Consider the following 26,294-nt stretch of genomic DNA (forward strand, 5'->3'; position numbering starts at 1 on the left):
CCTGTGTTGGAGAAATAATTCCGCAACAAGACCCGTGTTGCGGTAGTGGAGACGCGTTCGGCCGATGCGGTAAATCTGACGGCTCGCGACCCGGCTGATATTTTAAAAAGATCCGCTGGCTGACGCGTAGCACACCCAATAAATAAATGTATGAGAAAAAGAAAAACTCTCATGTTGCGACAAGTGGTGCACATGTAGTGTGACACTTCTCGCAAGCTAAGAACGTGTGAGTGACCTTCGGAAGGCGTTCTGTTTAATATTTTTTTTAGAAGGGAGTTCTGTTTAATTAGTGATTTCTCTGTTTTATAGCCCATAAATAGAAATTAATTCTGGATCTTTTTTAAAGGAAGCTAATCGTGCCGTGCCGGGCTGGCCCGTGTACCGCTACCTCAGGCCCAAGCACGTCCCGTGCCGGTCCGCCAAGCACGACCTGTTGGGCCAGCTTTACTCCGATGGGAAGCACCCCCACCCTCTCCTTTTTTTTTTATGAAGGGACCCCTCCCTTATTTTTAGCGTCCGGGTTAAGTGTTTCCTTTTGTCTGGACGGAGTAGGAGGGAAGAGTCACGTTGTACTCATACCCGGCGTGTTCTCCCCAGATCCCGATCTGCGCTGTCGATTGTTCTCGCCGTCGCCGCCTCCGCCGCCGTCGCCTCCCATGTCGAGGCCGCCGCCCCCTTTCACGCCGCAAAACCCTACCCCCGCCCCCAACCCTGGGGGTCCCGCCTCCACTCTCCCGGCTTCCTTCTCCAACCTCCAGATCTCGCGCGCTCCACCGCCATCTGCTTCCGCCGGGCCGCCGCCAGGGGATGGCCCCGTGCCGTCGTCGATCCGAGGTCCGCAGGCACCCCCTCCTGGCGCCCGCCCGTTCCCTGGCAGTCCGCCGCCGCCGTTGCAGCCGGGCTCGCTCTTCGCCCGGCCTGCGGCGCCGGTCCAGCAGTCCCCTCCCTTTGGCGGTCCACCCGCGGCGTCGCTCCAGCAGTCCCCTCCCTTTGGCGGCCCACCCGCTGCGCAGCCGTTGCAGCCGCAGCAGAGATCTCCCTTCAACGGCCCGCCGTCCGTGTTGCCGCCGCAGGTGCAGCGAGCACCGTTCGGAGGTCCGCCTGGGGCACCCCAGGCTCGTCCGTTCGGTGGCCCACCTGCTGCGGTGTCGCAGCCTGCTCCTTTCGGTGGCTCTTCTGTAGCAACAGCTCAATCAGCTCCGTATTCAGCAGGTCCGCCACCACCGTTTGGCGGGCCGCCTGGGGCAGTGCCTCCTCCGGCGTACTCCGGAGGGAAGATCCCCCCGTTTGGGGCTGCACCGGCGCCCTTGCAGCAGGGTCCTTATGGTGGGCCTCCCCAGTTTGGGGGGCAGAGACAAGGATTGCAGCCTCCGCCATTTGGGGCTCAGACTGCTCCTGCATCTCAGCCACCGCCGTTCATGGGGGTTCCTGGGGCTAATGCACCATCATTTGGGCCTCCAGGGTGGCAAGGGCAGGCACGGCCAGGAGCCGTGAGAATGCCTGGTGGCATGCCGCCTAATGCACTAGGCCACGGGATGCCGTCCACGCCCACCATGCCATACTCTCCCCATGCTGGAGCCCAGGTCTCTACGCCATCCAACATTGACCCTAATCAGATTCCGCGTCCTATCGCCGAGACATCAGTCATCATTTTTGAGACCCGGCAAGGTGGCCAAGCAGCAGTTCCACCGGTATGTCTATATGTAACTAGAAATATCTGTGTCTGCTCTGACAATACTGATTCCAGATGTTTCTCAATAACTATACTTGTTAATGTTGTCAAACAGCATTGCTGCTGATTGTAGGCTGCATCAAGTGAATTTAGATGTTTCTCAATAACTTTACTGGCTAATTTCATCTAACAGCATTGCTGCTGATTGTAGGCTGCATCAAGTGAATTTATTGTGAAGGACACCGGCAACTGCAGTCCCCGTTTGATGCGGTGCACCTTGAATCAGGTTCGATTTGTTTCAGTTCTCTGTTCTCTCCTTTGATCACCATAACTTCCCTTTCTAAACTGCTTCGTTTCCCTGTGCTGTTAGATACCATGTACAGGTGATCTCTTGACAACATCAGCAATGCCATTGGCTTTAATGGTGCAACCTTTTGCTCTTCCTCATCCTTCTGAGGAGGCTATCCAGCTCGTGGATTTTGGGGAGATGGGCCCTGTCAGGTGTTCTCGCTGCAAAGCATACATAAATCCTTTCATGAGATTTGTTGATCAAGGGAAAATTTTCATCTGCAACTTATGTGGATTTAGCAATGATACTCCAAGGGAGTACTTGTGCAACTTAGGGCCTGATGGTAGGCGACGTGATGCTGATGATAGGCCTGAGTTATGCAGAGGAACAGTTGAGTTCATTGCCACCAAGGAATTTCTGGTCCGGGAACCAATGCCAGCTGTGTATTTCTTCCTTGTTGATGTCTCCATGAATGCCGTACAGACTGGTGTAACTGCTGCGTCTTGCAGTGCAATATCCCAGGTTCTTTCTGATCTTCCTGAAGGTCCCCGAACGATGGTTGGAATTGCGACATTTGATTCAACTATTCACTTCTATAGTCTGAAAAATGCTCGACAACAGCCTTTGATGTTTATCGTTCCCGACGTCCAAGATGTGTATACTCCACTTCAGATGGACTTAATTCTCCCAGTTTCCGAGTGCCGTGATAGTTTGGAGCAACTTCTGGAGAGCATCCCCAGCATGTTTGAGAACAATAGGGTTGCTGATTCAGCATTTGGGGCAGCTATGAAGGCAGGTTTCTTAGCTATGAAGCCCACTGGTGGAAAGTTGCTTGTGTTTCAGTCAGTGCTACCATCAGTTGGGACTGGCTCATTATCTGCAAGGGAAACTGATGCTAGATCTAATATTTCCACTGGAGATAAGGAAGCACATAAGCTCCTGCAGCCTGTTGATAAGACACTCAAGACAATGGCACTAGAATTTGCTGAGTATCAAGTTTGTGTGGATGTGTTCCTTGCCACACAGTCATACACAGATATTGCTTCGATATCAGTTGTTCCCAGTACCACTGGTGGCAGGGTTTACTACTACTTCCCATTTTCTGCTGTTTCTGATCCAGCCAAACTCTTCAATGATCTCAGATGGAATATCACTAAACCCCAGGGATTTGAGGCTGTCATGCGTGTCAGGTGCAGTCAGGGCCTTCAAGTTCAAGACTATTCTGGCAACTTCTGCAAGCGTGTTCCTACTGATATTGATTTGCCTGCGATTGACTCCGACAAAACCATAATGGTTACCTTCAAGCATGATGATAAGTTTCAGGAGAACACAGAATGTGGTTTTCAGTGCGCACTTCTTTACACCACGGTATATGGGCAAAGAAGGATAAGGGTCATAAATATTTCACTTCCATGCACAAGCACACTCAACAATCTTTTCCGATATGCTGATCAGGAAGCACAGTTTACTTATGTTGTTAAGCAAGCTGCAAATGGCATTCCATCAAGTTCTCTGTCCCAAGTTAGGGACCAGGTGATAAGTACCTGCATCAATATTCTCCAGTCCTACCGAAAACATTGTGCATCTGTAAGTTCTTCTGGACAGTTAATTCTTCCGGAGGCTTTAAAACTTCTGCCTTTGTATACTCTGGCCTTGATTAAAAGCATAGGACTGAGGAATGATGGGAGAGTAGACGATCGGTCCTATTGGGTCTCTGTTGTCTCCTCAGTTTCTGTGTTATTAGCCATTCCATTGGTGTTTCCTAGGATGATTGCTCTCCATGATCTTACATCAAGGGATGATGAGGATTCCCTTATTCCAAATCCCCTTACTCTCAATAGTGAGAATATACAGGATGATGGGGTTTATTTATTGGAAAATGGCGAGGATGGTTTTATTTATGTTGGAAATGCGGTGAACCCTGCCACCCTGGAGCAAATATTTGGTTTCTCATCTTTGGCTGGTGCACCAAACCTGCTGGCATTGGAGCAATTTGATAATGCATTGTCCAGGAAAGTAAATGAAGTTGTGAACGAAATAAGGCGACAGAGATGCTCTTACTTGAGACTGAGACTGTGCCGAAAGGGCGACCCATCTGGAGATTTCTTCCGTTCGCTGCTGGTCGAGGACAAAACACCTGGTGGCCTTTCCTATGTGGAGTTCCTCGTGCATGTTCACAGGCAAATCCAGAGCAAGATGACCTGAGGTGGCCCGCTTCATTGGTGTGATATTTTGGTTGGTAGAGATCAAGAAGAAATTGATTCCCGCATGTGGGTATACAAAGATTATATGGACCGTTTTTCTTTCTGAAAAAAGAGTTGTACTCGTACTTAATTACCCTGTTTGTACTGAGATTTTCATATAAAGGCTTCTTCGTGGTATGGCTTGCAGTGCTGTTTTTATCCCTACACGCATGCAGTTGTTAGATAAAGCGTATATATTTGGTATGGTTTCCTTGTCTACTCGAGAGACTTTTCTTGGTCTTCTACAGGCTACAGCCCCACAGCTCATTAATCCTGTATCCATGGTGTATCATGGGAACATGGAGTGGCTGGAAGATCATTTTGGTAGTTCTTACAATAGTGAATACATAAAATTCACGCTGTCAGAACTTTATTTTTCTGTTCAGAAGACATAAGTTGACTATCTTCCACAGCTTGCCTTGGGTTTTGTGTTGGCCAGGGAGGTTTGCCACTCTGCCCCCTCTCGTTGCGGCCTGGGTCAGCTGGTCCCCGCCGCTGATTCAACCATCGTGGAGTGGTGGCTGGAAAGCCGTGCACTGATTCTAAAGCACAGCGGAAAGGTTCCCATTCCCTTGCTCTCCTCAACGTTTGGATGCTTTGGAACCAGCGAAACAGCTGCGTCTTCCAGCGCTCGAGGGTCGTTGCCCGTGAGCATCAAAAGCTTCGAGCTATACTATGGTAGATCTCCGGTGCGTAGGGATTGTCTGATATTTGGAGATGGGGCTCATGTGTCTCTAGGTAGGGTGTGGTCGTGTTCTCCATCGGTGTTTGCTTGCCCACCGTCTATCACTGTGGTGCGGTTTGTAACCGTGGCATGCTGTAGAATCATAGTTTAAAAAACCAAACCGGTGAGATTGTCGGTTCAGGTTTTTACATGCCATAGAATCATAGTTTAAAGAGATTGTCAGTTCAGGTTTTTACACGCCGGTTCGTTGGTTCAATTGCTGGTTTTTTAAGGCGTAAAATAAAACAATTTTTATAATAACATAGCGGAAAAACAATTCGAAAGAGTTGTGTTCCTTCAATTAGACGTCAACATGGTCTTGACGAGTTGGTTATTGGCCTGAATTTATGCTTCGGCCTCACCAGTAATTGAATCCTGATGCACGCACCCTATTTTTCTAGATCAGTTGTACATTCACTTGTTTTCTAGTCCGGTTTTAATTAAAAAACCGCCTGGTATAGCCCGGTTCAATCTGTTTTCTCTGGTCCATTGCAAGAACGGTCTTTTTGGCTTAAAAGACCGGCAGGGTGCGCGGTTCTGGTTTTTTCTTGTCGGACCATCGGTCCAGTCCGGTCTTTTAAACTATGCTCAGAATACTTTGCATTCTCTTTCTTTCTTCTAATACATCGACACACAAAGCTTTTGTGAACACTCTGCGTGTTTGAAAAAAATGTAGAGTAAATTTCCTGGTGAGCTATACTACACTTCGGTGGCTTCCAGCCCGTAGCAGAGTCTATGCGGATGTGGTGGAAGCGGAAGACGTTGCATGATACGGTGCCCCATGCATCAAACTCGTGCGGGTCGTTTTGATGGCGTGACGTGATTTGTGCAGTTTTGGGTCAGTCCGACCTGGTTATACAACCGAGAGGTTCTGCCTGGACCATACCTCCAGATAGTACGAAGTCTTTAGAAAATTTTCTACTTTATGCACTCTTTGGCATTCCTTTGTGTGACTTGTGCACTTATCTTTTGCTACCCTATCCATGACAATTCATAGGTTGGCTGGAAGAAAAGGGTAAGGTAGAAGCTAGTGGAAATTGGTAGCGCTCCGTCAAAATAACCTATTGCCTATGGAACTTTGCAAAGGAAGAAATTGGTAAAAGTGGGAATGGCAAATCCTTTTTTTTTGAAAAATAACTGAGACTTTATTCATTAGAGATTAGAAGTACATTGTTTGTGAGGATCATTATAATTTCATTTAAGGGTTCCTCAAACCAATCAGTAGTCAAAGAAAATCTGGCTAATCTAGCAAGCTCATAAGCTACTTTATTTCCTTCTCTATTACAATGTCCGAATCTAGTAGTAACGAAATCACAGGCGTAATGAAAACAAACGTCGAAAATTGCCGCCGCCGCACCCGCCGATTGTCCTTCATCCTGCATAGTTTCAATCACCTCCAGGTTATCCGAGTTAATAATAAGGCGATTACATCTTGCCTTTTGCGCCGGTGATAAACCAAATTTGAGAGCTAAGGCTTCCGCCATTAACACATCTGTGCAATGGTCAACCTTCCCATTTCCTCCCGTAATGAATCCGCCTCTGTCGTCTCTCAGGACCGCCCCCATCGTGCCCCTAAACAAGTCGTGGTCAAAAGAAGCATCAACGTTAAGTTTCACAAAACCTCTAGGGGGCACAACCCCCCTTTTTTATAGAGGCCTTGGGCGATAAAGCATTTACAAAGTTTGTGGTAAGGGCTGGAACCCCCATTGAAATTTGAGTTGCATTTTGCGTTTTCTCCTTGTGCATCAATTTTCGTCTTTCCCACCATAGATACCATGCTGAGACAGCAATCATCTCACACATATTTTTGTAGCCCATCAACCACAATTCTTGGTCTGGAAGAAGTAGTAGATATTCCAACATTGCCTCGCCAGCACGATCGACTTCGCAAGCTTTATCAATAATGTCATCCAACCCCAGCCTTTTCCAAACCTCCTTTGCTTTACTGCACCGAAACAACATATGCTTTGTACTACCTCCGTTCGGAAATACTTGTCCAAGGAATGGATGTATCCAGATGTATTTTAGTTCTAGATACATTCATTTGTATACATTTCCACGACAAGTATTTCCGGACGGAGGGATTATCTTCTAAACCCCCAGAGCAAGTAGGGCAAATGGGCGAGACCTTCATATGTTTGTTAGCGAGCGTAACCCGACATGGGAATGTTCCATGAAGCGTATGCCATATAAATATTTTAACTTTTGCCAGACAAGCTAACTTCCATATCTTACTCCAAACGGGGTTAACTGCGGTTCGCCCCATTCCATTAGAGTGTCTTAATTTGCTGCCATAATGATGATCCCACTCGACAGAGTAAGCTGATCGAACCAAGAACATACCATTTTTCGTATAACTCCAAGCAATGAAATCTGGCATATCATGTTGCGAGAGTGGAATTGAAAGAATCTGTTGTACATCGATGGGCCACATAGTTTGTCTAATCAAATCTTCATCCCAGTTATTGGAAACAGGATCAATGAGGTCACCTACCTTAGTTAACAGTTTTCCCGCCTTAGGCGTTAAACTTTCCTATTGGCACAACTTGGGATCCAGGCGTCTTTCCAAATATTGATGTTTTGTCCATTCCCCACTTGCCAAATATAACCACATTTCAGGGAATTTGTGCCTGCCATAATGCTTTGCCAAGTAAAAATGATCCCTTCCTTAGCTTGGAGTTCAACAAATCACCATCGGGGTAGTACTTAGCCCTTAGGATAGAAGCACACAAGGAATCAGGATTATCCAAAAGACGCCACGCCTGTTTGGCGAGCAATGCTAGGTTGAAAGAGTGAATATCATGGAATCTCATTCCTCCTTGATTTTTAGGTACACACATTTTCCATGTAACGCCCCGAGACCGATGCGCTAGGTGTCTTCCAGTTATTCGCTGTTGTTTCCTTGTCATTCACTTGCGTGTTGCATCTTGCCATGTCATCATCCGCATTGCATATGCATGTTTTTCAAAACTTGCATTCGTCCGGGTCTCTCAGTTCTTTCCGTTGTCCGTTCTGAGCCCAGACACACTTGCACGCGCCCGCGGCATGTCTGAAATAGTATTTTATAAGTGGCCGGTAAATGTTCTCGAAATGGGTTGGAAGTTGGCATGCGGCGTTGTTATGTTGTAGGTAGGCTGCCTGCCAAGTTTCATCGCATTAGGAGTTCGTTTGACACCCCAACGGATAACTATAGCGGCAGTATAACCGGTTTATCGTCGGACGTTTTCGGTCTCCGGAAACCTTGCCGGGCTGCATTTCCGTCTCTCTCCTCTCAGCCCAACCCACTCTCCACATCCCACCTAACCCAGCTAAACCCCTTCTCTCGATCGGAATCGTCGGATCGCGATCGGATGCACCGAAACGCTCCAAAATCCCCCTAACCTAGCCCCCCTTGTTATATATAGCAGGTCTTCCCCTCCATTTTTTGGCAAACCCTACCCCTCCTAGCCTCCTCCCAACTCCAGCTGTCGCATCTTCCTCGAAATCCGCGCCCAACCACTGCCCCGCCGCCATTTGTCACCAGCGCCGTCGCTTCCCTCCTCAAATTCCAGTCGGCCACCTCGTCCCTGCAACTTGGCGCGTAGCCATTGGTTGCGCCGCACCTAGCGCCGCCCGTGGCCAATCGGGCGATGCCACATGCCCTCCCCAGCACCTCCCACAACCGCTAGGCCCGCTGAGCCCGCGTCAAGCCCGTCCGAGCCCATTTGGGCCCGGAACCGTGCCACCGCCCGCAGCGCCGGAGCGCCCGCACCCCGAGCGCCTCCTCCTGCTGACCCGCTCACCGAAGCCTCGCTGCTCCCGCGCCGCAGGCCGGAGCCGCCGCCGGCGACCTCTCAGGCCAGCCCAGTCGCCCCGCCTCTCTGCTTCCTTCTCCTTCCCCTTCGGCTTCCCTCTCTAAACTCTCTCTCTCTCTCGCAGGTGCCTCGCCGCCGCCCCTAGGAGCCTGCCATGACCGCCGCCGTCTGGTCCCGCGCTCCGCCGCCTTGCCGCGAGCTGGCGCCGGATCATGCCAGGAGACAGGCGGACCCATCCATCCCCGTCGACCCCTGGCCTCCCCTGCTCGCCTACGCCGCCGCCTCGTCTTGGACCGCCGCCGGCGTCCCTGCCATGGCCTCCTCTCCAACGAGCACCTCGACTCGTGCCTCGCTCGACCGCTCGCACGCTCGTTGACCAGCTCCAGCGCGTGGACCGGCCCAGCGCTCCAGCAAGGCCCACTGCTCCACCGACATGTGCCATGGTCCATGGTGAGCCGCCCCCAGCGCCTGCCACTGGTTTGGCCCATAGCCAGTTTCGGCCCATGTTTTTTTCCTGAACGATTTTTTCTAATATCCATGAGTTTGGCAGTTTTGCAGAAAAACCCTCCATGTTCATGCATTTAATAACTCATCATCCGTGCACCGGATTAAAATGTTTTATATATGTAAAATGCTTAAAATTTCGTCTAGTTTCATAATATGTTGCTTTCATGCATGTTAAAAATGTTTAAAATTTTGTTTGTGTTTATTTTGCATAATGCCATGTTAAATGATTTATTTCATAACTTAATAACCGCAGCTCCAAATTTAATAAACTTTATATGTAAATGGGGTAGAAAAATGCATAGTTTAACATGATGTACTTACTTTGCATGTTTAACAACTCTAAAATTATGTTTAGGGCAGAATAGTAGCTAATTCAAAATATGCATATGAGGATTTTTCGGAATTGTTGTTGTTGTTTCCGACCTCATTTAAACTTGCTAAAATGTGTGGCTTACTTATGCTTCACCTCTTGCCATGTTTAACAACATTTAACATTGTTGGGTACATAACGGGAGAGAACTAAATAAATGTATGTGGTGTTTCGTCAATATGCAACTCGTTGCATATTAAGCTCCGCTTAACTTGTAGTGTTGTTTGTGCACTTTGCCATGCCTCTTTAAACCGGACATGCATCATACTTGATTGTGCATCATGCCATGTTTATGTGATGGTTGTTTACCATGTTGTTTGCTCCTTTCCGGTGATGCTTCTTCTTGTTAGTTCCGGTAACGTCGCACTTGTGAGGATCCGTTCGACTACGTCCGTTTGTTTTCTTCATGTAATCGTTCTTCTTCCTTGCGGGATTTCAGGCAAGATGACCGTACCCTCGATATCACTTCTATCTTTGCTTTGCTGGTTGTTCGTTCTTCCGCTATGTCGCACTACCTACCATATGTTATATCATGCCTCCCATATTGCCATGTCAAGCCTCTAACCCACCTTCCTAGCAAACCGTTGTTTGGCTAGGTTACCGCTTTTGCTTAGCCCCTCTTATAGCGTTGCTAGTTGCAGGTGCCTTGCAGTTTGTTCCATGTTGGAACATGGATATGTTGGGATATCATATTATCTCTTATTTAATTAATGCATCTATATACTTGGTAAAGGGTGGAAGGCTCGGCCTTATGCCTGGTGTTTTGTTCCACTCTTGCCGCCCTAGTTTTCGTAATACCAGCGTTATGTTCCTTGATTTTGCGTTCCTAACGCGGTTGGGTTTATGGAACCCCCTTGACAGTTCGCTTTGAATAAAACTCCTCCAGCAAGGCCCAACCTTGATTTTACCATTTACCTCACCACCACCTATATTTTTCCCTTGGGAGTCACGCTCCCGAGGGTCATCTTTATTTTAACACCCCCGGGCCAGTGCTTCTCTAAGTGTTTGTCCGAACCGGGCAGCCTGCAGGGCCATTGAAGGAAATATGCCCTAGAGGCAATAATAAAGTTATTATTTATTTCCTTATATCATGATAAATGTTTATTATTCATGCTAGAATAGTATTAACCGGAAACATAATACATGTGTGAATACATAGACAAACAGAGTGTCACTAGTATGCCTCTACTTGACTAGCTCGTTAATCAAAGATGGTTATGTTTCCTAACCATGGACAAAGAGTTGTTATTTGATTAACGGGATCACATCATTAGGTGAATGATCTGATTGACATGACCCATTCCATTAGCTTAGCACCCGATCGTTTAGTATGTTGCTATTGCTTTCTTCATGACTTATACATGTTCCTATGACTATGAGATTATGCAACTCCCGTTTGCCGGAGGAACACTTTGTGTGCTACCAAACGTCACAATGTAAATGGGTGATTATAAAGGTGCTCTACAGGTGTCTCCAAAGGTACATGTTGGGTTGGCGTATTTCGAGATTAGGATTTGTCACTCCGATTGTCGGAGAGGTATCTCTGGGCCCTCTCAGTAATGCACATCACTTAAGCCTTGCAAGCATTGCAACTAATGAGTTAGTTGCGGGATGATGTATTACAGAACGAGTAAAGAGACTTGCCGGTAACGAGATTGAACTAGGTATAGGATACCGACGATCGAATCTCGGGCAAGTAACATACCGATGACAAAGGGAACAACGTATGTTGTTATGCGGTCTGACCGATAAAAGATCTTCGTAGAATATGTAGGAGCCAATATGAGCATCCAGGTTCCGCTATTGGTTATTGACCGGAGACGTGTCTCGGTCATGTCTACATTGTTCTCGAACCTGTAGGGTCCGCACGCTTAAGGTTACGATGACAGTTATATTATGAGTTTATGCATTTTGATGTACCGAAGGTTGTTTGGAGTCCCGGATGTGATCACGGACATGACGAGGAGTCTCGAAATGGTCGAGACATAAATATTGATATATTGGAAGCCTATGTTTGGATATCGGAAGTGTTCCGGGTGAAATCGGGATTTTACCGGAGTACCGGGAGGTTACCGGAACCCCCCGGGAGGTATATGGGCCTTAGTGGGCCTTAGTGGAAGAGAGGAGAGGTGGCCAGAGATGGGCCGCGTGCCCCTCCCCCCTTGGTCCGAATTGGACAAGGAGAGGGGGCCGGCCCCCCTTCCTCCTCTCTCTCTCCTCTTCCCCCCCCCCTCCACGAATCCTATTCCAACTAGGAAAGGGGGGAGTCCTACTCCCAGAAGGAGTAGGACTCCTCCTGGCGCGCCACACCTTGGCCGGCCGGCCCCCCTCCCTTGAACCTTTATATACGGAGGCAGGGGCACCCCTAGAGACACAAGTTGATCCACGTGATCATATTCTTAGCCGTGTGCGGTGCCCCCTTCCACCATAGTCCTCGATAATATTATAGCGGTGCTTAGGCGAAGCCCTGCGACGGTAGTACATCAAGATCGTCACCACGCCGTCGTGCTGACGGAACTCTTCCCCGATACTTTGCTGGATCGGAGTCCGGGGATCGTCATCAAGCTGAACGTGTGCTAGAACTCGGAGGTGCCGTAGTTTCGGTGCTTGATCGGTCGGGCCGTGGAGACGTACGACTACATCAACCAAACGCTTCCGTTGTCGATCTACAAGGGTACGTAGATCATACTCTCCCCTCTCGTTGCTATGCATCACCATGATCTTGCGTGAGCATAGGAATTTTTTTGAAATTACTACGAAACCCAACAGTGGCATCTGAGCCTAGGTTTTATATGTTGATGTTATATGCACAGTAGAACACAAGTGAGTTGTGGGCGATATAAGTCATACTGCTTACCAGCATGTCATACTTTGGTTTGGCGGTATTGTTGGACGAAGCGTCCCAGACCGACATTACGCGTACGCTTACGCGAGATCGGTTCTCCCGACGTGCTTTGCACATAGGTGGCTTGCGGGTGACATTTTCTCCAACTTTAGTTGAACCGTGTGTGGCTACGCCCGGTCCTTGCGAAGGTTAAAACAGCACCAACTTGACAAACTATCGTTGTGGTTTTGATGCGTAGGTAAGATTGGTTCTTGCTTAAGCCCGTAGCAGCCACATAAAACTTGCAACAACAAAGTAGAGCACGTCTAACTTGTTTTTGCAGGGCATGTTGTGATGTGATATGGTCAAGACATGATGCTGAATTTTATTGTATGAGATGATCATGTTTTGTAACCGAGTTATCGGCAACTGGCAGGAGCCATATGGTTGTCGCTTTATTGTATGCAATCGCGCTGTAATGCTTTACTTTATCACTAAGCGGTAGCGATAGTCGTGGAAGCATAAGACTGGTGAGATGACAACGATGCTACGATGGAGATCAAGGTGTCGTGTCAGTGACGATGGTGATCACGACGGTGCTTCGAAGATGGAGATCACAAGCACAAGATGATGATGGCCATATCATATCACTTATATTGATTGCATGTGATGTTTATCTTTTATGCATCTTATCTTGCTTTGATTGACGGTAGCATTATAAGATGATCTCTCACTAATTATCAAGAAGTGTTCTCCCTGAGTATGCACCGTTGCGAAAGTTCTTCGTGCTGAGACACCACGTGATGATCGGGTGTGATAGGCTCTACGTTCAAATACAACGGGTACAAAACAGTTGCACACGCGGAATACTCATGTTATACTTGACGAGCCAAGCATATACAGATATGGCCTCGGAACACGGAGACCGAAAGGTCGAGCGTGAATCATATAGTAGATATGATCAACATAATGATGTTCACCAATGAAACTACTCCATCTCACGTGATGATCGGACATGGTTTAGTTGATTTGGATCACGTAATCACTTAGAGGATTAGAGGGATGTCTATCTAAGTGGGAGTTCTTAAGTAATATGATTAATTGAACTTAAATTTATCATGAACTTAATCCTGGTAGTATTTTGCAAATTATGTTGTAGATCAATAGCTCGCGTTGTTGCTTCCCTGTGTTTATTTTGATATGTTCCTAGAGAAAATTGTGTTGAAAGATGTTAGTAGCAATGATGCGGATTGGATCCGTGATCTGAGGTTTATCCTCATTGCTGCACAGAAGAATTATGTCCTTGATGCACCGCTAGGTGACGGACCTATTGCAGGAGCATATGCAGACGTTATGAACGTTTGGCTAGCTCAATATGATGACTACTTGATAGTTTAGTGCACCATGCTTAATGGCTTAGAATCGGGACTTCAAAGACGTTTTGAACGTCATGGAGCATATGAGATGTTCCAGGAGTTGAAGTTAATATTTCAAGCAAATACCCGAGTTGAGAGATATGAAGTCTCCAACAAGTTCTATAGCTAAAAGATGGAGGAGAATCGCTCAACTAGTGAGCATGTGCCCAGATTGTCCGAGTACTACAATCGCTTGAATCAAGTGGGAGTTAATCTTCCAGATAAGATAGTGATTGATAGAATTCTCTAGTCACCATCACCAAGTTAGTAGAACTTCGTGATGAACTATGATATGCAAGGGATAACGGAAACGATTCCCAAGCTCTTCGTAATGCGGAAATTGACGAAGGTAGAAATCGAGAAAAACATCAAGTGTTGATGGTAGACAAGACCACTAGTTTCAAGAAAAGGGCAGAGGGAAAAAGGGGAACTTCAAGAAGAACAGCAAGCAAGTTGCTGCTCAAGTGAAGAAGCCCAAGTCTGGTCCTAAGCCTGAGACTAAGTGTTTCTACTGCAAAGGGACTGTGGTCACTGAGCGGAACTACCCCAGTATGGCAGATAAGAAGGATGCAAAGTGAACCATAAGTATATTTGATATACAGTTATGATGTGTACTTTACTAGTGTTTAGCAACCCCTCAGTAATTTGATACTAGTTCAGGTTGCTATAAGATTAGTAACTCGAAACGGAGAGTGCAGATAAACAGAGACTAGTTTAAGGGTGAAGTGACGGATGTGTGTTGGAAGTTGGTTTTCAAGATTGATATGATCATCATCGCACACTCCTATACTTTCGGATTAGTGTTGACCTGAATAAGTGTTATTTTGGTGTTTGCGTTAGCATGAATATGATTTGATCATGTTTTATTGTAATACGTTTATTCATTTAAGTAAAGAGAATAAAATTGTTGTTCTGTTTACCATGAATAAAACCTATATGGTTACACACCCAATGAAAATAGTTCGTTGGATCTCGATCAATAGTGATACACATAATCATAATATGAAACCAAAGATGCAAGTTAATAAATGATAGTTGCAACTATTTGTAGCACTGCCGTTTAGGTCATATTGGTGTAAAGCGCATGAAGAAACTCCATGCTTGATGGGTTTTTTGATTATGAATCACTTGATGCTTGCGAACCATGCCTCATGGGCAAGATGACTAAGACTCCGTTCTCCGGAGCGAGCAACTGACTTATTGGAAATAATACATACTGATGTATGCGGTCCGATGAGTGTTAAGGCTCACGGCAAGTATCGTTATTTTCTGAACTTCACAGATGATTTGAGCAGATATGGGTATATCTACTTGATGAAACATAAGTCTGAAACATTTGAAAAGTTCAAAGAATTTCAGAGTGAAGTGGAAAATCATCGTGACAAGAAAATAAAGTTTCTACGATCTGATCGCGGAGACAAATATTTGAGTTACGAGTTTGGTCTTCAATTAAAACAATGTGGAATAGTTTCACAAACTCATGCCACATGGAACACCACAGCATAATGGTGTGTCCGAACGTCATAACCGTACTTTATTGGATATAGTGCAATCTATGATGTCTCTTACCGATCTACCACTATCGTTTTGGGGTTATGCATTAGAGACAGCTGCATTCACGTTAAAAGGGCACCATCTAAATCTGTTGAGACGACACCGTATGAACTGTGGTTTGGCAAGAAACCAAAGTTGTCGTTTCTTAAAGTTTGGGGTTGCAATGCTTATGTGAAAAAGTTTCATCCTGATAAGCTCAAACCCAAATCGGAAAAGTGTGTCTTCATAGGATACCCAAAAAGTTACTGTTGGGTACACCTTCTATCACAGATCCAAAGGCAAGACATTCGTTGCTAAGAATGGATCCTTTCTAGAGAAGGAGGTTTCTCTCGAAAGAAGTGAGTGGGAGGAAAGTAGAACTTGATAAGGTAATTGTAACCTTCTCCCTTATTGGAAAGTAGTTCATCACAAAAATCTGTTCCTGTGACTACTACACCAATTAGTGAGGAAGCTAATGATGATGATCATGTAACTTCAGATCAAGTTACTACCGAATCTCGTAGGTAAACCAGAGTGAGATCCGCACCAGAGTGGTACGGTAATCCTGTTCTGGAGGTCATGCTACTTGACCATGACGAACCTGACGAACTATGAAGAAGCGATGGTGATGGCCCAGATTCCACGAAATGGTTTGAGGCCATGAAATCTGAGATATGATCCATGTATGAGAAACAAGTTATGGACTTTGGTTGACCTTGCCGATGATTCCGGCAGCATGAGAATAAAATGGATCTTCAAGGAAGACGGACGCTGGATAGTAGTGTTACTATCTACAAAGCTAGAACTTGTCGCAAAAGGTTTTTCGACAAGTTCAAGGTGTTTGACTACGATGAGAGTTTCTCACTCGTATCTATGCTTAAGTCTGTCCGAATCATGTTAGCAATTGCCGCATTTTATGAAATCTGGCAAATGGATAAACAAAACTGCATTCCTTAATGGATTTATTAAAGAAGAGTTGTATATGATACAACCAGAAGGTTTTGTCAATCCTAAAGGTGCTAACAAAATATGCAAGCTCCAGCGATCCATCTATGGACTGGTGCAAGCATCTCGGAGTTGGAATATACGCTTTGATAAGTTGATCAAAGCATATAGTTTTATACAGACTTGCGGTGAAGCCTGTATTTACAAGAAAGTGAGTGGGAGCACTACAACATTTCTGATAAGTATATGTGAATGACATATTGTTGATCGGAAATAATGTAGAATTATTCTGCAAAGCATAAAGGAGTGTTTGAAAGGATTTCCAAAGAAAGACCTCGGTGAAGCTGCTTACATATTGAGCATCAAGATCTATAGAGATAGATCAAGACGCTTGATAAGTTTTTTTCAATGAGTACATACTTGACAAGATTTTGAAGTAGTCAAAATAGAACAGTCAAAGGAAGAGTTCTTGTCTGTGTTACAAGGTGTGAAATTGAGTAAGACTCAAAACCCGACCACGACAGAAGATAGAAAGAGAATGAAAGTCATTCCCTATGCCTCAGCCATAGGTTCTATAAAGTATGCCATGCTATGTACCAGATCTATTGTATACCCTACACTGATTTTGGCAAGGTAGTACAATAGTGATCTAGGAGTAGATCACTGGACGGCGGTCAAAATTATACTTAGTGGAATAAGGATATGTTTCTCGATTATGGAGGTGACAAAAAGGTTCGTCGTAAAGGGTTACGTCGATGCAAGTTTTGACACTAATCCAGATGACTCTAAGTCTCAATCTGGATACATATTGAAAGTGGGAGCAATTAGCTAGAGTAGCTCTGTGCAGAGCATTGTTGACATAGTAAATTGCAAAATACATACGGATCTGAATGTGGCAGACCCGTTGACTAAACTTCTCTCACAAGCAAAACATGATCACACCTTAGTACTCTTTGGGTGTTAATCGCATAGCGATGTGAACTAGATTACTGAATCTAGTAAACCCTTTGGGTGTTGGTCACATGAAGATGTGAACTAATCACATAAACATATGAACTATTAGTGTTAAATCACATGGTGATGTGAACTAGATTATTGACTCTAGTGCAAAGTGGGAGACTGAAGGAAATATGCCCTAGAGGCAATAATAAAGTTATTATTTATTTCCTTATATCATGATAAATGTTTATTATTCATGCTAGAATTGTATTAACCGGAAACATAATACATGTGTGAATACATAGACAAACAGAGTGTCACTAGTATGCCTCTACTTGACTAGCTCGTTAATCAAAGATGGTTATGTTTCCTAACCATGGACAAAGAGTTGTTATTTGATTAACGGGATCACATCATTAGGTGAATGATCTGATTGACATGACCCATTCCATTAGCTTAGCACCCGATCGTTTAGTATGTTGCTATTGCTTTCTTCATGACTTATACATGTTCCTATGACTATGAGATTATGCAACTCCCGTTTGCCGGAGGAACACTTTGTGTGCTACCAAACGTCACAACATAAATGGGTGATTATAAAGGTGCTCTACAGGTGTCTCCAAAGGTACATGTTGGGTTGGCGTATTTCGAGATTAGGATTTGTCACTCCGATTGTCGGAGAGGTATCTCTGGGCCCTCTCGGTAATGCACATCACTTAAGCCTTGCAAGCATTGCAACTAATGAGTTAGTTGCGGGATGATGTATTACGGAACGAGTAAAGAGACTTGCCGGTAACGAGATTGAACTAGGTATTGAGATACCGACGATCGAATCTCGGGCAAGTAACATACCGGATGACAAAGGGAACAACGTATGTTGTTATGCGGTCTGACCGATAAAGATCTTCGTAGAATATGTAGGAGCCAATATGGGCATCCAGGTCCCGCTATTGGTTATTGACCGGAGATGTGTCTCGGTCATGTCTACATTGTTCTCGAACCCGTAGGGTCCGCACGCTTAAGGTTACGATGACAGTTATATTATGAGTTTATGCATTTTGATGTACCGAAGGTTGTTCGGAGTCCCGGATGTGATCACGGACATGACGAGGAGTCTTGAAATGGTCGAGACATAAAGATTGATATATTGGAAGCCTATGTTTGGATATCGGAAGTGTTCCGGGTGAAATCGGGATTTTACCGGAGTACCGGGAGGTTACCGGAACCCCCCGGGAGGTATATGGGCCTTAGTGGGCCTAACCCCCTTTCCTGCTCTCTCTCCTCTTTCCCCCCCTCCACGAATCCTATTCCAAACTAGGAAAGGGGGGGAGTCCTACTCCCAGAAGGAGTAGGACTCCTCCTGGCGCGCCACACCTTGGCCGGCCGGCCCCCCTCCCTTGAACCTTTATATACGGAGGCAGGGGCACCCCTAGAGACACAAGTTGATCCACGTGATCATATTCTTAGCCGTGTGCGGTGCCCCCTTCCACCATAGTCCTCGATAATATTATAGCGGTGCTTAGGCGAAGCCCTGCGACGGTAGTACATCAAGATCGTCACCACGCCGTCGTGCTGACGGAACTCTTCCCCGATACTTTGCTGGATCGGAGTCCGGGGATCGTCATCAAGCTGAACGTGTGCTAGAACTCGGAGGTGCCGTAGTTTCGGTGCTTGATCGGTCGGGCCGTGGAGACGTACGACTACATCAACCAAACGCTTCCGTTGTCGATCTACAAGGGTACGTAGATCATACTCTCCCCTCTCGTTGCTATGCATCACCATGATCTTGCGTGAGCGTAGGAATTTTTTTGAAATTACTATGAAACCCAACAGCCATCTCGGGGAAACTTGAGGGCTGGTTTTACTCGTAGCTTAACCTATCTGGTGTGCCCTGAGAACGAGATATGTGCAGCTCCTATCGGGATTTGTCGGCACATTCGGGCGGCTTTGCCGGTCTTGTTTTACTATTGTCGAAATGTCTTGTAACCGAGATTCCGAGTCTGATCGGGTTGTTCCGGGAGAAGGAATATCCTTCGTTGATCGTGAGAGCTTGTGATGGGCTAAGTTGGGAAACCCCTGCAGGGTTTAAACTTTCGAGAGTCGTGCCTGCGGTTATGTTGCAGATGGGAATTTGTTAATATCTGGTTGTAGGGAACTTGATACTTGACTTAATTAAAATGAATCAACCGCGTGTGTAGCCGTGATGGTCTCTTTCCGGCGGAGTCCGGGAAGTGAACACGGTCTTGTGTTATGCTTGAACATAAGTAGTTTTAGGTTCACTTCTTGATCACTCTAGTTTCACGACCGTTGCCTAGTTTCTCATCTTACTCTTATTTGCGTATGTTAGCCACTATATTTGCTCAGCGCTTGCTGCAGCTCCACCTCTTTACCTTACCCTACCCATAAGCTTAAATAGTCTTGATCTCGCGGGTGTGAGATTGCTGAGTCCTCGTGGCTCACAGATACTTCCAAAGCAGTTGCAGGTGCCGATGATACCAGTGCAGGTGACGCAACCGAGCTGAAGTTGGAGCTCGATGAAGATCTTGATCGTTATTTTGTGTCTTTTCCGGTTGATCAGTAGTGGTGCCCACTTGGGACGATCGGGGATCTAGCATTTGGGGTTGTCTTCCTTTATTTTGGTTCCGTAGTCAGACCTTGATTGTACTCTGGATGATGTATGTTTAACTTGTTATTTGTGTGAAGTGGCGATTGTAAGCCAACTCTTTATCCCTTTCTTATTCAGTACATGGGATTGTGTGAAGATTGTCCCTCTTGCGACAAAACCACCATGCGGTTATGCCTCTAAGTCGTGCCTCGACACGTGGGAGATATAGCCGCATCATGGGTGTTACATTCCACCAGGACATCCAATGCATCCTCTTCTGATTCTCCTCGTCTCCCCACCAGAAATGCGCTATCGCGTCAATGATTCGTTTACAATTTTTTTTAGGAATTTTAAAGACCGACATTGCATAGGTGGGTATGGCTTGGATCACAGCCTTGAGCAGGATCTCCTCCCGGCAGATAGTAATTTTTCCTTCCAAGCACTAATTTTCTTAACAATACGTTCAATCAGAAATTGGAAACAGTCTGTTTTATCTATTCCCATGTTTGCTGGCAAACCCCAATACTTAATACTGAGAGCCTCCGTCATTATATTCAGCTTTGTACACAACTGTTCTCTTATTTCCACCTTTCTGTTTGGGCTGAAGAAAATGCTGGATTTTTCAACACTTACCAATTGTCCCGAAGCCTCACAATATAAATCTAGCACTGCTTTGAGATCTTCCACACTGTGTTGGTTGGCTTTCATAAGAATCAGAGAATCATCTGCAAAGAGAAGATTTGTGATAGGTGGAGCGTCTCTACAGACTCTTACTCTTGAAATTTTCCCATTTTCCTCTGCATGTGTAAGTAGAGCGTTCAAACCCTCAGTGCACAACAAGAAGAGGTATGGTGACAACGGGTCTCCTTGTCTCAAACCCCTTGTAGGCTTGAAGCTCTCACTTTCCTCCGCATTAATCCTTACTCTATACTCGACCGTTGAAACACATTGCATAATAAAATTAACCCAATCTTGACGGAAACCCAGTCGCAACATAATTTCTTTCAAAAAAGGCCATTGAACTCTGTCATAAGCTTTGTGCATATCAAGTTTTATAGCGCACAAACCCTCTCTACCTTCTCTTTTATTCTTGATTGTATGAAAACACTCATATGCTACTAAAATATTATCTGTTATCAGTCTGCCGGGCACGAAGGCACTTTGAGTTGGGCTAATAATATCTGGCAGGAAAACCTTCAAGCGAGAAGCCACCACTTTTGCAATTATTTTATATACCACATTACATAAGCTGACAGGCCTAAATTGGGCTACCTTTTTTGGTGTATTAACCTTTGGAATCATCACGATCACAGTGTCGGGAATGGCAAATCCTTATAGTAGTCACCACCATTTATGGTCGATTTTGGACAAATGAGCAAGAAATATGGTGGCATGATATATTCCAAATACACAAGACTCAAGTTATGTTTCAAAAGACTATGGATATTGAGTACATAAATGGAGATCCCGATGACTTCCCCAACATCAATGATTGTTGCAAGCCTGTTGATGTGTACAAGCTCATTACTATGAATTGCCCCGAGCTTATTCGCCATTTTTATGCCACCGTGCACTTCCATCATGACTCGGAGACACCTATGTCTTGGATGAGTGGTTCACACAAGATTGAGGAGAAGCCCTTGTGATGTAGGGTGGAACTCTATTTGGTCGATCTTTCACGATTGGAGGGGGATCCCGCGAAGAACACGAGAAGGAAACACTCAATCAAGAAGATCCAAATCACGCATGTGCTAAATCCACAGTCAACACAAGAGGATACAAAGGGTAGTTACTTCATCCCAATCCTTGAAGGAGAGAGGTCTTGAATCCTAGAAGGATCTTCCCATGAAAAGGTCTTGAATCCACTTGGGGGGTCTTATCACATGGAGGCCTTGATCTCCATTGGAGTAGGGGTAAGTGGATGAGAAAAGCTCTATCTCTATCTTGAGCTAATCCTTTGCTAACCCTAGAAGGAGGAGGAGAAGGTCTATTTATAGTCTAGGGATGTAGGGGTGAGGGGAGCTGACATGTGCACTTGGCACAACTATGTGGAGGCGCTGGATGTCCGGCCCGACTTGGGGCGCTGGAGGCAGGCCGATTCTTCCCTTCTTTGGATAGTCAGGGCCGAATATCCAGGTTGGCGCCGGATGTCCGGCTGTTCCTCGAGTGTTGGATGTCTGGGGTCGTATGGATGTCTGGCCGTTGTAGAGTTGTCGAGCGTCTGTTTCTCTCTGGTCTTCCTCTGCTTGGTGGCGCCGGATGCCAGGGCTCCTGCCGGATGTCCGACCGCTGTAACTCCACGTCGACTCCACTTGAGGCACTTCTTGATCTGCTTCCGTGTGGTTGTCCTATGCTTCGAAATTCTCCATGGCTGTCGCCTCGGTTCCTGAGCACATGTAGTGTCTTTGCATTAGGTAGCAACCATGTCTCGCATGAATGGAAAGGGGAAGCATTTAGGAGCAGGTTCACGTTGTGTCCAATGGCATATACTCGAGGTATCGCCATATGTCCTCTTGGGGCTTGGGAGTAGTTGTAGAGTATATGGGGATGATCGTAGGATGCTCCATTGTGAACCTCATTGATAACCCACAAGTATAGGGGATCGCGACAGTTTTCGAGGGTAGAGTATTCAACCCAAAATTATTGATTTGACACAAGGGGAGCCAAAGAATATTCACGAGTATTAGCAGTTGAGTTGTCAATTCAATCAATCCTGGAGAACTAAATATCTGCAACAAGTGATTAGTAGCAAAGTAATATGATGGTTTGATAATAGTGGTAAGGATAGCAACAGTAATGGTAACAGTAGCAGCATCAGTAGCAGTTTTATAGTGATTGTGACAGCAGCAGCAAAATAGTAACTTAGCAAAGATCAATATGTGAAAAGCTCGTAGGCACTGGATCGGTGGCTATGTTGGATAACATTCATCATGTAACAGTTATAACCCAGGGCGACACAAAACTAGCTCCAATTCATCAATATAATGTAGGCATGTATTTCGTATATAGTCATACACGCTTATGATAAGAACTTGCATGACATCTTTTGTCTTACCCTCCCGTGGTAACGTGGTCCATCAGAAAACTAAGGGATATTAAGGCCTCATTTTAATAGAGAACTGGAACAAAGCATTAACACATAGTGAATACATGAACTCCTCAAACTATGATAATCACTCGAAAGAATCCCAATTATTGTCACCTTGGGGTATGTGTATCATAGCACGTATGCAGAGGCCGGGTGTAATTAGTATCTTCATGATATTAATATATTCCCTTTATGGGATATATCTTATTCTTATTCTTGAGCCGTAGGAAAGTCATAACTAAAAATAGGGATCACATGATGAACTTGGAGTGGAATCATATCCTCTCGATACACCCATAAACCACCTCCCATATTCTATTTAAAAGAGCCACGGAAAATCCAGAGAGATAAGCCTTCAAAAGTCGCATCCCGCCTTTTTCTATGTGGCCTAAAGGCTAGCTTGGAGGTTTCGGACTGAATCTAAGGCACCCAGAATCACGCTCGCCCTCCTGAGTAGCATTTTGTTGAGATTAGTAGATGGTTTCAACTGGAGGCCTGCGGAGTCTGGCCCGGAATCCGAGCTGCCCGTAGCCTTGGCCCAAAGGTTATGTGGTTAACATCTAGAGCCCTCTAGATCCGGAGCATCCCCAAGAGTGACATCTAGTGGAGATCAATATAACTCATTGCTACTAGTGGGCATCTTTGTCTATGTGTGCCTTGGTTATTTTTGTACATTTGCTTTGTCATTTGCGTTATTTATATTGTTGTTTACGCTTGCTTATCATAATATAGGTTGCTCATCACATAGTTGCATTTAGGAGAACCTTAATTATCCACACTTTCCATAAAACTTGTGAAGAATAGCTTAAACTTTGCGGGACCTATTCAACCACTAAGTCGCCAACTCGATCCTTCAGAGAGGGTGTTAGATGAGATGGTAGAGTTGGAGTTTGTTATTATCTCATGTATTCAAACCATGTTTATCTCTCCTGATTGCAATCTATTTGTCATATGCTATTGACCGACATTAATTTGTAAGCCACGCTAGGGGTTCTTATTCCGACATTAATTTGTAAGCCACGATAGGGGTTCTTATTCCGACATTAATTTGTAAGCCACGATAGGGGTTCTTATTCCGACATTAATTTGTAAGCCACGATAGGGGTTCTTATTAATAGATCGACACGGCTTCCTACGGGAAGCGAGAACGTTTCCCAAATTAACTAGGACACGTAAAAGGTGCACTGTTACTAACTGTTTGTCAGGCTACAGACTTATCGCTGACATGTAAAAAGAGAATGAAATTATCTCTCAGCAAAAGTTAAACCGCAGAAACAAAGGGTCCTATGGACTACCTTTACTTTTGTAACATCACCAGTACTTAGTACACCTTTGTACTAGAGCTAGTACAAAGTTGAGACACTTATTTTAGGATGGAGAGAGTATAAACTTGCTTTGATGTGGCTCACATCCAAGGCCTCTTTGGAACGAAGGATCTTTGTAAGTGCACTGTTTGGAGAAAGTGTGATCATAAAAGAAAAATCGTTATGCAAGCATTGTACTTATGTTTTTTTACCCCTAGCAAGCATTGTACGTGATGCTGTATCTTAGAGCAACTCCAACAGGCCGACCCAAACGGACGGCGATTTCGTCCGCTTTTTGTCCGTTTGGGTCGGCCACCCGCCTGACGTCCGCCCTGTTTTTCATATGGGTCGGCAGCGCGCCCAACGCGCCGACCCATATGTGCAGGCCTAACCGGCTGGCCGCCCAATTTTACATTGATTTGCATTACAACATATTGTGAAACGAAAATTTAACAAGCAAAATAGTTTAGCCGCCCAAATAAATAGTATAGTTTTACAAGCCAAATACAAATAAAAATGTTTCACATAGTTTTGCAAACGAATAAAAGAAGATACATCTATTGGTTGCCAACATGAGTCCACATATGCTCAACCAAATCATTTTGCAGTTGCACGTGAGTTTCCCAATCACGCATGTCTTCATGAAACTGAGTGAACTGCTCAAATGTTGCTGCTACTCCATGCTCAGGCACAATATTCTCACCTTGAAACTGAAAGCCTTGATCATACAGATGTTCCAGGCGCTCGTCTTCTACGATCATATTGTGCATGCTCACACAAGCAGTCGTCACCTCCCATAGTTTCCGCGTGCTCCAAGTATTAGTAGGATACCAGACGATGCCCCATTGAGATTGCAAAACACCAAAGGCACGCTCGACATCCTTTCTAGCACTCTCTTGCTCTTGGGAAAATCTTTTCCTTTTCTCTTCGACGGGGTTGGGTATTTGTTTGGGATATAGCTATCAGTTATGACCCGCCTAGGAGGGGCCGGGTCAGTCCCAATGACGGGTCACAAAGGAAGCCCAGAAAACAGTCAAGGCGATAGTTTATTAAAGCTTATAGAAGGCCTAAGCCCAGAGGCGGCTTAAGGCCCAATATTGTAAATCGCTGTATGTAAGGAAAGACTTGTAAGGAAAGGCATGTAAAATAAGTCACCAAGCTGGACACGCTTTATGAGCCGGTCGGGACTCTGTAGGCCGCCAGGCGTCAACCCGTGTATATAAGGGGACGACCCGGTGGCGGCTTAGGGCAAGAAACAAGAGATCTATAACCAAGCCGGCGGATTAGCCTCTTGGTGATCGAAACCCCAGCAATCCCAACACAGCTAGACGTAGGCTTTTACCTTCATCGTAAGGGGCCGAACTAGTATAAAATCTCTCGTGTCCTTTGTCCCGATTAACCCCTTTAAGCTTCCTAGTTGCGATGGCCCTACGACTAAGTCCTTTTGCTAGGACATCTGCTGTGACAATACCACAATAGTTGACGCCCACCGTGGGGCCAGCGCACGGTGGATTTGAGTTCTTGAAGGGCAGCTTCGAAGGGCTCAAGGGATATGTTGTGGGCCGGATGACCAAGAGTCGCGACGGCAAGCTCTACATCGACGACGAAGGCTGGGGCCCCGAGGCCGGCTCAATTGAGTATGAGTACCGGGTCCCCTTCGGCGGGATTCATGTCTTCATCGGCCGGATCGGCGAATCAGGCCCTGAGCCGGACATCTGCACCGACATCATCGAGACGGCTCAGCGCGCGCAACCCGCCCGGGCCCGACCCGCCGTAAAACATGCTTTTGTGGGTTGCATCCAGGAGGTGAATACTCAGAAGGATCAGTGGATGGCGGTGAGACGGCCATCTGTTCTGACGCTACATCATCAACAGGCGAGACGGACTCGTTGTGTCAGCTACAGGTTGGCATGCTTGGGGGCTGTTCCGATGGCAGCAGTATTCGGGACCCCTTTGAGCCACCGAAATGAGCCGGAGTCTTCATGGCAGGCACCCAGCCCGAGCAGAACTCCACGGCTGTGGCAGCAACGACCACCGGGTCG

At 45.8% G+C, this 26,294-nt stretch overlaps 1 protein-coding gene across 1 annotated transcript; it reads left to right on the forward strand.

Moving 5' to 3' along the window:
- Positions 1-524: 524 nt before the first annotated feature.
- LOC125550878 (protein transport protein Sec24-like CEF) lies at positions 525-4,342 on the forward strand. The gene is made up of 3 exons (XM_048713989.1): positions 525-1,691; positions 1,884-1,958; positions 2,043-4,342. The coding sequence occupies exons 1-3, from the start codon at positions 657-659 to the stop codon at positions 4,164-4,166; spliced, it is 3,234 nt and encodes a 1,077-aa protein (XP_048569946.1). The 5' UTR covers positions 525-656; the 3' UTR covers positions 4,167-4,342.
- The last annotated feature ends 21,952 nt before the right edge of the window (positions 4,343-26,294 follow it).

The sequence above is a fragment of the Triticum urartu genome, chromosome 4 (assembly GCF_003073215.2).
Source record: "Triticum urartu cultivar G1812 chromosome 4, Tu2.1, whole genome shotgun sequence".
In the NCBI taxonomy this organism is placed as follows: Eukaryota; Viridiplantae; Streptophyta; class Magnoliopsida; order Poales; family Poaceae; genus Triticum; species Triticum urartu.